Source organism: Engraulis encrasicolus, chromosome 10, assembly GCF_034702125.1.
Source record: "Engraulis encrasicolus isolate BLACKSEA-1 chromosome 10, IST_EnEncr_1.0, whole genome shotgun sequence".
Classification (NCBI taxonomy): Eukaryota; Metazoa; Chordata; class Actinopteri; order Clupeiformes; family Engraulidae; genus Engraulis; species Engraulis encrasicolus.
Window position 1 is genome coordinate 17,447,315 of NC_085866.1, and position 10,000 is coordinate 17,457,314.

Genomic DNA, 10,000 nt, shown 5'->3' on the forward strand with positions numbered 1-10,000 from the left:
GTGACTGAGTTGCTGTTGTTTTCCAACTCTTCATTTTCTCAGAATAAAGCTGACAACTGAATGCACAATATTTTGGAGCGAGGAAATTTCATGACTGGATTTGTTGCACAGGTGGCATCCAATGTCAGTTCCACGCTGGAATTCACTAAGTGAATTCCTGAATGCTGCCCGTTCCTTAACAAATATTTTTACAATGAGTTAATATGCTTAGTTAGGTGCTTTATTTTATACATATTTGACCATGCCACATGATTAGGACATCTGATTCTAAACACAGTACTGTGTGTTTGTGGGCAGACAACTACACTTGAAAAAGCTGGTCTTCACAGCTGCAAGACTCATACAATTCGATATCACTTTACCAACATTGATTTTATGACAAAATACCGCAACACACACTCTCCCTTGTTCTTTTCGAATCCCTTCTCTACTCACACGTCTTCTCCACTGCCAACTCCAGAACCTTCCTTGCTCCCTTGAGCCCCATAAAGCCAACTCTCCTCTGAACTCATAAACACACATTCTCCACAAAGACTACACGTGGCAGTTGTAAACATGCCACCGCCACCTTGGGTGAAATCAACACAGCTGCTAAACTGTTAAGACTGAGAGCGTTGAAATTGCATCCAAAAAAAGGGAGATAAAAAAGAACCATACACTATATCGACATGAAAAAAGATAAGCCAAAGAATAGAAACTGTCTTCAATTATCTTTCCTTGCTTTTGATATTACACCCAACACAAAGACTGCATTTTGACATTTGGCTCTGAACACATCCTAAACAGACCTATCTATGCTGTTTAAAAAAAGCTCAAAATGTGCCTAGTTGCGCAATTAATAGAAGTCGCAATCCTACAAACGTTCCAACCCTCTCATTATGCACAATAGCACTACAAATATAGTATTCACAGCAAATAAAAGTGTGGCTTTGTGCCAGTATGTATGCTATGTGCCGTTTCATTTGATGACTATTTATGTACAGATGTACCAAAGTCATCTTGTTGTCCTAAACTGGAAGCAGCAAAGGATTCAAACTTTATTTATTGTACAATTTCTCAGTATATAGCCTATAACGGTTCAGATTGAAATTAAGTGCATAGGTGTGCAGGAACAGGCATTCCAATACACATTATACTCATCCACTTGAAACTCACAAGAAGCTCAGGGGTATTCACTCATTTTTTTGTTCAACTCTATTAAATGGTCATTTTACAGCGAATGGCAAAATACCTGTTGGAAAGCAGGCTTTGCAACTATTTGTGTGTCGCAGACAGTATTGAAGAACACAATTGACTACTTGGTGAGTTTCATATCTTTGTAAAGGATATGTTTACAGTCCTGGTTTTTTCCAGGAATCTAGCCATTACGTTTACTGCCTGTAGTCTTCTCCAGTCGACTCACACACACTCAAATACACACATGCTTATATTTCACATATGTACACACACATGATAATCATAAACAGAATATTGTCCACAGTCTAGTGTAAAACAGCCCACTACTGAAAGATGTGCCCTGTTCCCATTTTTTCACTTTGAGGTAGCCCTCAGGGCTGTTCTCTGTTAACATGACAGCAGGCAGACATATGAGTTTGAGGCTCTCCTTCTAAACCAAACATCAGCATCCTGTCTTAAAAAAAAAAGGTCAATTTCTGAGGGGAACAGCATGCAGACCCTCTTCTCATTCCCCCTATCAATGGTGAGCTCTGTCTTGTATTAGTGTGGTACAGGAGCGTCCACAGGAAAGCTACTCGCTTTGAGATAATACTGGGACAGCAGTAGCTTCTTATGAGTTTGCGTGGACGATGGATGCAAAATTTCACATCTCTCAACACAGAGATGAGAGAGAGAGAGAGGGAGAGAGAAAGAGAAGAGAAAAGGAAACGACAATGAAGGAAAGAAAAAAACAACAAAACATACTCAAAACCATGACACTAATACAGACCTGATGACTGCCCGAACAAAAACAAGACAGTGAAGAAGTCACAGCTGAAATACTGCTCTCAGTCTGGGCAGCATATGAATAGGGAAGAGTACACACGCACGCACACGCACACACCACTCTCAGGGGACGTGGAGGTGCTGAAGGGCACACGTGGTGTAGAGGTCATGCATGCACCCACACGCTTACCTGTGGCTATAGGGCCAACTGTCGTGGGTTCGGGGGTGCTGCCATCCTCTTCTCCACTGGGAATATCTGTGGGGGAAAAGAAAAACACAACCTGTGCTCATAACTCCATTATTGATGTTATTCATGGGGCCTATCGATCATTTTACACACAGTCACCCTCCCCTAGACACAGCACTAACACCCCCAGAGGTCTAGCCATAACTAACAGATTAGTCTCACCTCTGATTTTCTCTCTCTGTGTGGCTAATCCAAACCACAGCTCAAGCTGTGCTCTCGCTCCTGTAAAACAGCTGCTATCTGAAGAGTATCATGATTCTTTGCCTTACTCTTGAATATGTATTAGTGGTGGGCATAGATTCATTTTTAAATCTAGATTAACATCTCTGTAATTATAAAATTATTCTAGATTCATCTAGATTGAAATAGCTCATTGTTTCCAAAATCATGACTAAAAGTAAGCCTGGTTGGCGTTTTAAGCCAGGTGGCACATTAGACCAGGGGCTCTCATGTCCCCAAAATACATCACTGACTGCTTGAGAAAGGTGTTCTACTTTGTTGCTGGATGATGAAAAGTAATCATGAATCTGTATCACATATTTTTTTGTGTGTTGTGTTAAGAAAGCATTGACAGTCCTACACAAACTTAAGTTTCAAAATTAACAAGAAGTGGTACAAAACTTTATGAAAAGCTTATTTAAATGAAGTCCTTCAACACTGTTTCTAATGGGCCTTGATAAAAAAGTAGGTAGTATACGAGAGAGAGAGAGAGAGAGAGAGAGAGAGAGAGAGAGAGAGAGAGAGAGAGAGAGAGAGAGAGAGAGAGAGAGAGAGAGAGACAGAGACAGAGAGAGAGAGAGAAAGAGAAAGAGAGGGAGAGAGACTTGGTTGACTGAGCTGAAAAAGGGCGGCTGCTCCTGTAAGATTTTTTTTTTGGACTACGAGAGGCTGACATGAATGTCTAGTGGGTGAACCCGGCTGTTCTTCTCAGAGTGCCAGCAAAAGGAGTTATAACTCAAAATGAATTCTGTCTCACAAACGTTTCCACCCACATGTGGAAACCTACATACGCGGTTACCGATAAGAATTTTGTACACATCTCACTTCGTTGTTAATGTGCTTTGTTACTAAACCGATTGCTACATAACAATTTAGCAAGAGTAGATAAGAGTTTGCTTTGCAACTATGGCTTTAAAATAAACAGGTATTGCGGGAACACCACTGTTGTTCACATTTAACACTGCACGTTAACAGAGATGGCGGCCCACCACTACTAATTATGCATTTTTTTTAACCATCAGAGGGAACTACATAGACAGTGATAGGCAAACTAGAGAGTAATAACACATTTGTTCAAGCCATCCAAAGAATAATGTTATTAGCTATGTCAATGTGTAGTGTCCTTATTTGGTCTTAGGACTATGCAGGGCTCTAATTAACACCTACCAACTGGCCAAATGCGGGTGAAAATTCAGTTTGGCTGGTAGAAAGGAAAACTCACTGGCCACTTTGACTGATAGTGAAAGGATGTGACAAGTGAGATTTTCAGTTCTACTGGCCAAATTGGCTAGTGATGAAAAAAAGTGAATTTATAGCCCTGGGCCAATGAGTGAGAGTCCACGTCGGTCCTATACAGTAGTGCTGAAAGTGAAGGAGTAATCCTGACCGCCTGATCCATCAGCTGCAAAGTCTTCATCATCATCCAGATAGCGCTGTGCCTGTCGCACTCCCCGGTGAGGCTCCAGGTCCTCAGGGACGGGTACCTCACCCCACACCTTCGAGCTCAGCACCACCTGCACAGACAGACACACAGACACAGACACAGGTAAGAGACCAGAGACCTACATGACAGACAGAAAGGCAAACAGATAGGCAGCCTGAATGGGCAGTAGACCTGGGGTGTGTTTCTCGACAATGATCTCTCGACTTACTTGGTTGCAATGCAATTTCCCATTGGAAACCTATTCGTTGCTGACTGGTTAGCAACGATGCTTTCGAGAAACGGACAGTAGACCTGGATGACTCCTAGGACACATTCAGTATTGCCAGATCTCTCAAGAAAAATACGCAAATGCCATCCTGAAATAAAAAAATGTCAATGGGAACTGGGTCTGCCAGGGTAGGGAACATGAAGATTTTTTTGTGTGATTGTAGTTGATTATTTAATCAGACAGAGAGATTGGGATTGTGTGTGTGTAATCGGAAAGATAAAAAGAGAAAAGAGGCATAGGGGGAAAGAAAGTTTTAACCCTCTGAAACTGAAAAGGCATTTCTGCTGTTCTACGACTAAACTGGGAGCCCTTTTGTGCACTTCATTGAATAAGGGGAAATTAACCTGCTAACAACTAACCTTTTGACCTGGATAAATGAGTTTCAACTCACAGATTTTTCCAGTGAACTCAGACAACTAATCATGATGAATCATGAAGAGTGCAAACAAAAATCGCAGAAAAAGCTAGATGCCAAAACTATTTTTGAAACGTTTCAAATGTGCTGGCTACAACAAAAATCATGATGACATCAGGAGGAGGTCATGCCATCAGACCAGGTATTGAGAAAGAAAGCGGGTGAGTATTGTATTCCCTTTTGCACCAACCATTCGTTTCTTGGCCACTAATTTGCATCACAACATATAGTACACAAGGGATTGGCATCATATCACATGTAACAATGTTTGGAACATATAATTAATGGGACTTACCAAGGACAGTAAGGGGGACTTGCCTCGTCAAGCCCACTTGATAAATAAACAGGACTTACCAAGAAAAACAAAAGGTCTTGTCTAGGCAATCCCCGTTATAATATAATAATATATAATAATTTTGTAGGTGTTGACACTGATGTTGAATTTTCAGAAAAATCGGCCTTGAGACTTTCACATCGTTTTTTTCCAGGCGTTTTAGGTCTTAATGAGTTAACTTTTTTGTGATATTGTGCCTTGCCTGGATCACATTGTCAAGACAGACAGACAGAAAGACAGAGTATTGTATAGGGTATTGTTTTGAGAAAGTGTGTGTGGGGCAGCTTAAGTCAATGTGACTGAGGCGGAGAGACAGGGGCACACTGGGGGCGCAAGAGAGAGAGGTAAAGAGAGAGAGAGAGAGAGAGAGAGAGAGAGAGAGAGAGAGATAGAGAGAGAGAGAGAGAGAGAGAGAGAGAGAGAGAGAGAGAGAGAGAGAGATAGAGAGAGAGAGAGAGAGAGAGAGAGAGAGAGAGAGAGAGAGAGAGAGCATGGCATGGAACATTATGTTGTAGCTTGTAAGAATGAGCAAGAAAGATAGTTGCTCACTACACCAAAGACCAAGGCTTGTTGACGTGACTTCCTAAGCACATGCACAGCCCTCATGAATGTCACTCTTGTTGTATCAAGCATTACAGCATTACAAGACAATTTGCCATTTGCCATTGCTGCTATTGAATGAAATTCTAAGGTTAAGTGGGTAAGGGAAGGGTCTGAGAAATAAACAGTATAACCCCCTTCTGCACACATCAACCACAACTGATGAGGCCCATTGGACAAGGAAGGCAATGTCTTTCAAGTTCCAAAATGAAGTCCAGTTGCTGACAACAAACTTGTTGACCTGGATGAATGAGCATTAAGTCATACGAGTTTCCACTGAATTCAGAAAACTAATCGTGATGATTCACAACAGTGCAAATAAAAACCTGCAAGCTCCTCAGCTGTATGGGAAAACGAATTCCTTGTTCCTCTTTTTTGAAATGCTTCAAATGTGCTGGCTACAACAAATTCATGATGGCATCACGCAGAAGCCATGTCATCAGACCAGGTCATGAGGTGCCCTCAATAAGGACAATATTAAATGTCTTTGAGGCCTACATAAAACAGGCACGGAATGATTATGGTTTAGCTTTTGGCTCTAGATAAGAGAACAGGTTCTGGGCTGAGCTCTAACCGCACACAATCATTCGTTTATTGTGTTCTCTGTGATCGAACAGTGAAGACATTCATTTCTACAGATTTGTCAGGCAAGAGAGGAGGAACAGTGACTTCTCTGTGCACCCAGGACCTCTTGAGAGGGCTAGCGGGCAAGCTAGCGAACACCTCTATACACCACTTCTACACAGCAAAGAGTTCTTGAAGAGTTTTTTTTGTAATGATTTTCATGTTTCTCATTATTCTCTTAGGGTTCTACAATAAGGAAACATCCCAGTATCAAGCAACTGACATAGCCTTTGCCTATAACTGAACTACACATGCACACCCCAAAACAGAAGCACGCACACAGACCCATATTGCCACATACAATGGAATAGAAATTAAAGTTTGCAAATATGACCTATATTCTGTGTGTGTAATGGAAGATTGAGATGGGGTAATGTTGGGAAATGTCCTAGGCTGAATTTGAACCTGGGTCCCTGCAGACACTTTGACCATATATGGTACTGTCACACTAAGCACTGTGCAACAGCACCCCTGTCACATTATGGTTTTGCCAGAAGTGCTATTCCCAACATGTATGGCACAATAAATATTGCCAGCTTGACAACAGGGCACTGTAAATGTGTTTCGGTGCAGGTGAACTTCAGGGGTACCTGTCGGCCCATTCGAGGGTCTCCAGGTTCCCGGGCCGTTGTGTTTTTCTGAGCGGGGCGGGCTGGCACAATGCCCTGCGCTGCATTTTCCATCACCACGGCTCGCCAGCTCTCATTTCCAGCGTCTCCATCAGCGACGGGCTCCCATTTAAAGGGTTCCCTCACTGTAAGAACTTGATCTCCTGGCCAAATCCCCTGCTGCCCTGGGCCGCGCTGGCCTACAACAACAGTCCCGGGCCTTTTTCAAAAGGAAAACGCTGACGGGCAGAAATCCTTTGAAGCAAGTCAGTGAGTGAGTGAGTGAGTGGGCGGGTATACGCTGCGCTCATCTCCTGGTGTGGTGATGCGCATGGTCTGCCCATAATGTCGCCGTGCAGCACTCAGCCCTTCATAGACCTTCCATAATGGCCCCCTTCAGACACCACTGTGCCTCCAGAGGTGACTCGAGACAAAGTGTGTCGTCTTGCAGAGCTGTGATGCTTACTTCACCAGAACGAGACCTGGCTGGGGGGGGTCACAAGTGATGACAATGGCCAGGGAAAGTGTTTAGGAAAATGCTGTTCCCAAGCAACCTAGCTAGCACATGGTACTTAACCCATTGATGCTTGATGTTGCGTTGCGCAACATTGGCCCTGGCGCCTGGAGCTGCGTTACACAAAATTCAGGCTCATGAGATTTGAGACTACTTTATTAGAAATGTCTGTTTGTTTGAGATCACTGAACACATTCTAATGACAGATGAGGGTCTTAGCATTTAAAGGCAACTTAGTGCATATTTGACAGATGAGGGTCTTAGCATTTAAAGGCAACTTAGTGCATATTTTTATGTGATATTTAGGCTTTTATAGGCTGAGGGCAGCTTTTTTCTTTAAAAGGGCTCAGGCATTCAGCACCCTCTTTTTGCACTTGCCTTAAGCGAAGCAATGGGTTAATCATTATTTTCTGGTATATTTCGCTAAGGATAGTTTCTCTGTAACATAAAAAACATTGGAATAAGGAAGCATAAAAACCTCAGTATAGAAATCTAAGCATACAACAGAATTGTTGAAAATTGTAGAAGCTAGAAAAAGTACTTATATACAGGGGTGGAAGAAACCACTCCTAGAGAGTAGCAGAGGGCTGAGATTCAGTCTGTGGCAAAGACAGAGACATGCCCTTACAGGCCTAAACTAGAGGGCCATCTGGAGACAAAGGAGAGGGAGCTATACTGTGTAGAATTCTTCTCCTTCTCTAACTGATAAAAAAAAATCCCTCATGGGCCCTATTACAAAATTGTGTCACAACGAGGTCACATTGCCAGCCACTTGTTGACAAACTTGCAAGGTTGCAATGAAATCAGTTCTCATTCAACAACCTAATCATGCATTTTCAGGCCTGTGCTACTCAAAGGCATTCAAACAGAAAATCATTGAATGTCCAGATGTCTGAGAGTTCTCTCAACAATATAATGTTATAATGTGTGTGTGTGTGTGTGTGTGTTTGGGGAGGGAGGGGTAGGGGGGTCAGCAACCTTCATGTTGCCTCCTAACACGCTGTGGAAGTTAGAACTTCCCATTACCACCCATACAGGTCCCCTCTGACTCTCACACCTCTGTGCTATCACCACTTCTGGTCTCACACCTCCCACCCCCAACTGACTACCATACGGAATGTGTACAAAGTCTATTTTTTTTTTAACTTGTCAGGAATTTTGTAAAGAAGTCTTAGCAGTTTTGGCCTCAACCTCAGGGCTAAGGTCAGGGTCAAGGTCAGCAACTCTAACGTCATAATAGACATAATTAGGGACTCACAAGGATGAATAATCATGTTCATAACCAGCATCGCAGGCTATGGCTAACTAAGGAGACAGCCATTCTCCTTCCAACAGTGTACCTATTTACCTCGTGAACCAAGCTGCTAGCTGAGGTTACGCCTCTATACTCTGTATGTACCCACATTAGTGTATGCGTCTGATAACTGATGAATTTGTTCAAGTTGCTCTGGATGAAAACGTGAAACGAAATGCAATGCAATGTGATTCCAGAACATCATGAAAGGGAGAATGAGAGAATGGAGACCAGACCATAGCGGTCCATGCTACACACCGAAGGCTCCGGAGCACATGAGCGGAGGGCCACAGCATTCAGCCCATGAGGTTTTTATAGACTCAAAGGAGCGAAGGAATGTGTAACAGAATGCATCACCCCCAGGCACTGAATACGCGCACTCGGCTTGACCCCTTCACTGCAGTTTTGGGCAGGTAAGATTAGTCCACTTTCAAAGGTATGTCTGCTCGTGACTAGGGGGTCAATTTTCTTGCTGGTCACTGCTAATGCACCACTAGTAGACACATGGCGCGTTATACAAGTATTGTACAGACACTATGCACACGCGCACACACACACACACACATACACAACCTCTTTAACGCACATCTGACCTCGTGCATATGCAAGAACATACACAAACACACTTTTTTTCTTCCCACTCTCTCTTTCACTCTCTCTACTATGGGCTCCATTCCACCCCTTTCAGCCTACAAAGACTTTCGACTCACACCTTGTCAAAGCAGACAGGCGCATGCACACACACATTTGCCACATTCCTGGGCTGTGGAATCTGTCTGTTGACTTTCCTATCACAGCCTTTCACAAGGCCCTCTCCTTCCCTCATAACCATTCACAAGCACCCAGGGCCCACACAAGGGCCCCCGGGCTCTCAGACAAGAGCTCTGATATCTCTCTGTCCAATTCCTTTCTTTCAGTCACTTCATTGTTTCTTTCTGTTTTTTTCCTCTTTCCTCCAGTTCCTCTCTGCTCATAAACTCAGTTTTCCACCCTCGCTCAACACTTTTTTGTGTCAATACAACCTCTTTGTGTGAAGAGTTCAGATGCAAGACCCTCTAAATGGCATTTCCATGAAAATCGAGTTAACGTGATTGTGTGAATCCTGCCTACATCTAGTATGTATAAATGAAATATTTTTGTAAAGAAAAAACATACAGAAAAAACATCTTGTCTAAAATATTGATTGTCATCAAAATCCTATGAAACCATTTCCCTTTAGCAGCAAAAGCCTCTATATTCAAACAGCCAATCAGAACATGACCTGTAGTCCATTATTGTCATTGTCACTGATTTAACTGATTTTACTAGCTAACAAAAATTAACACATATTTTTCACTAATGATGTATCGTGAGATTTCAAATAAAAGTAGGTTAGTACTTAAATATGAATGCCTGATAAAAAAGGCATTTTACTCAAAAGGTAACTTTTACTGATAAAGTGGATTTAGAGGGGCTTCCATCTGAATTCTTTGTATCTTCTATAAAAAAGACA

At 42.6% G+C, this 10,000-nt stretch overlaps 1 protein-coding gene across 20 annotated transcripts in view; it reads right to left on the reverse strand.

Annotated features, from left to right (window-relative positions):
* hspg2 (heparan sulfate proteoglycan 2) overlaps positions 1 to 10,000 on the reverse strand; it is a 143,088-nt gene that overhangs the window by 106,179 nt on the left and 26,909 nt on the right. For all 20 annotated transcript variants that reach the window (XM_063208226.1, XM_063208225.1, XM_063208221.1 and 17 more), the window contains exons 2-3: positions 3,795 to 3,921; positions 2,132 to 2,197 (exon numbers count right to left, since the gene is read on the reverse strand). In XM_063208226.1, coding sequence (XP_063064296.1) covers positions 2,132 to 2,197; positions 3,795 to 3,921 — 193 coding nt within the window. The remainder of the gene's footprint in view (positions 1 to 2,131; positions 2,198 to 3,794; positions 3,922 to 10,000) is intronic.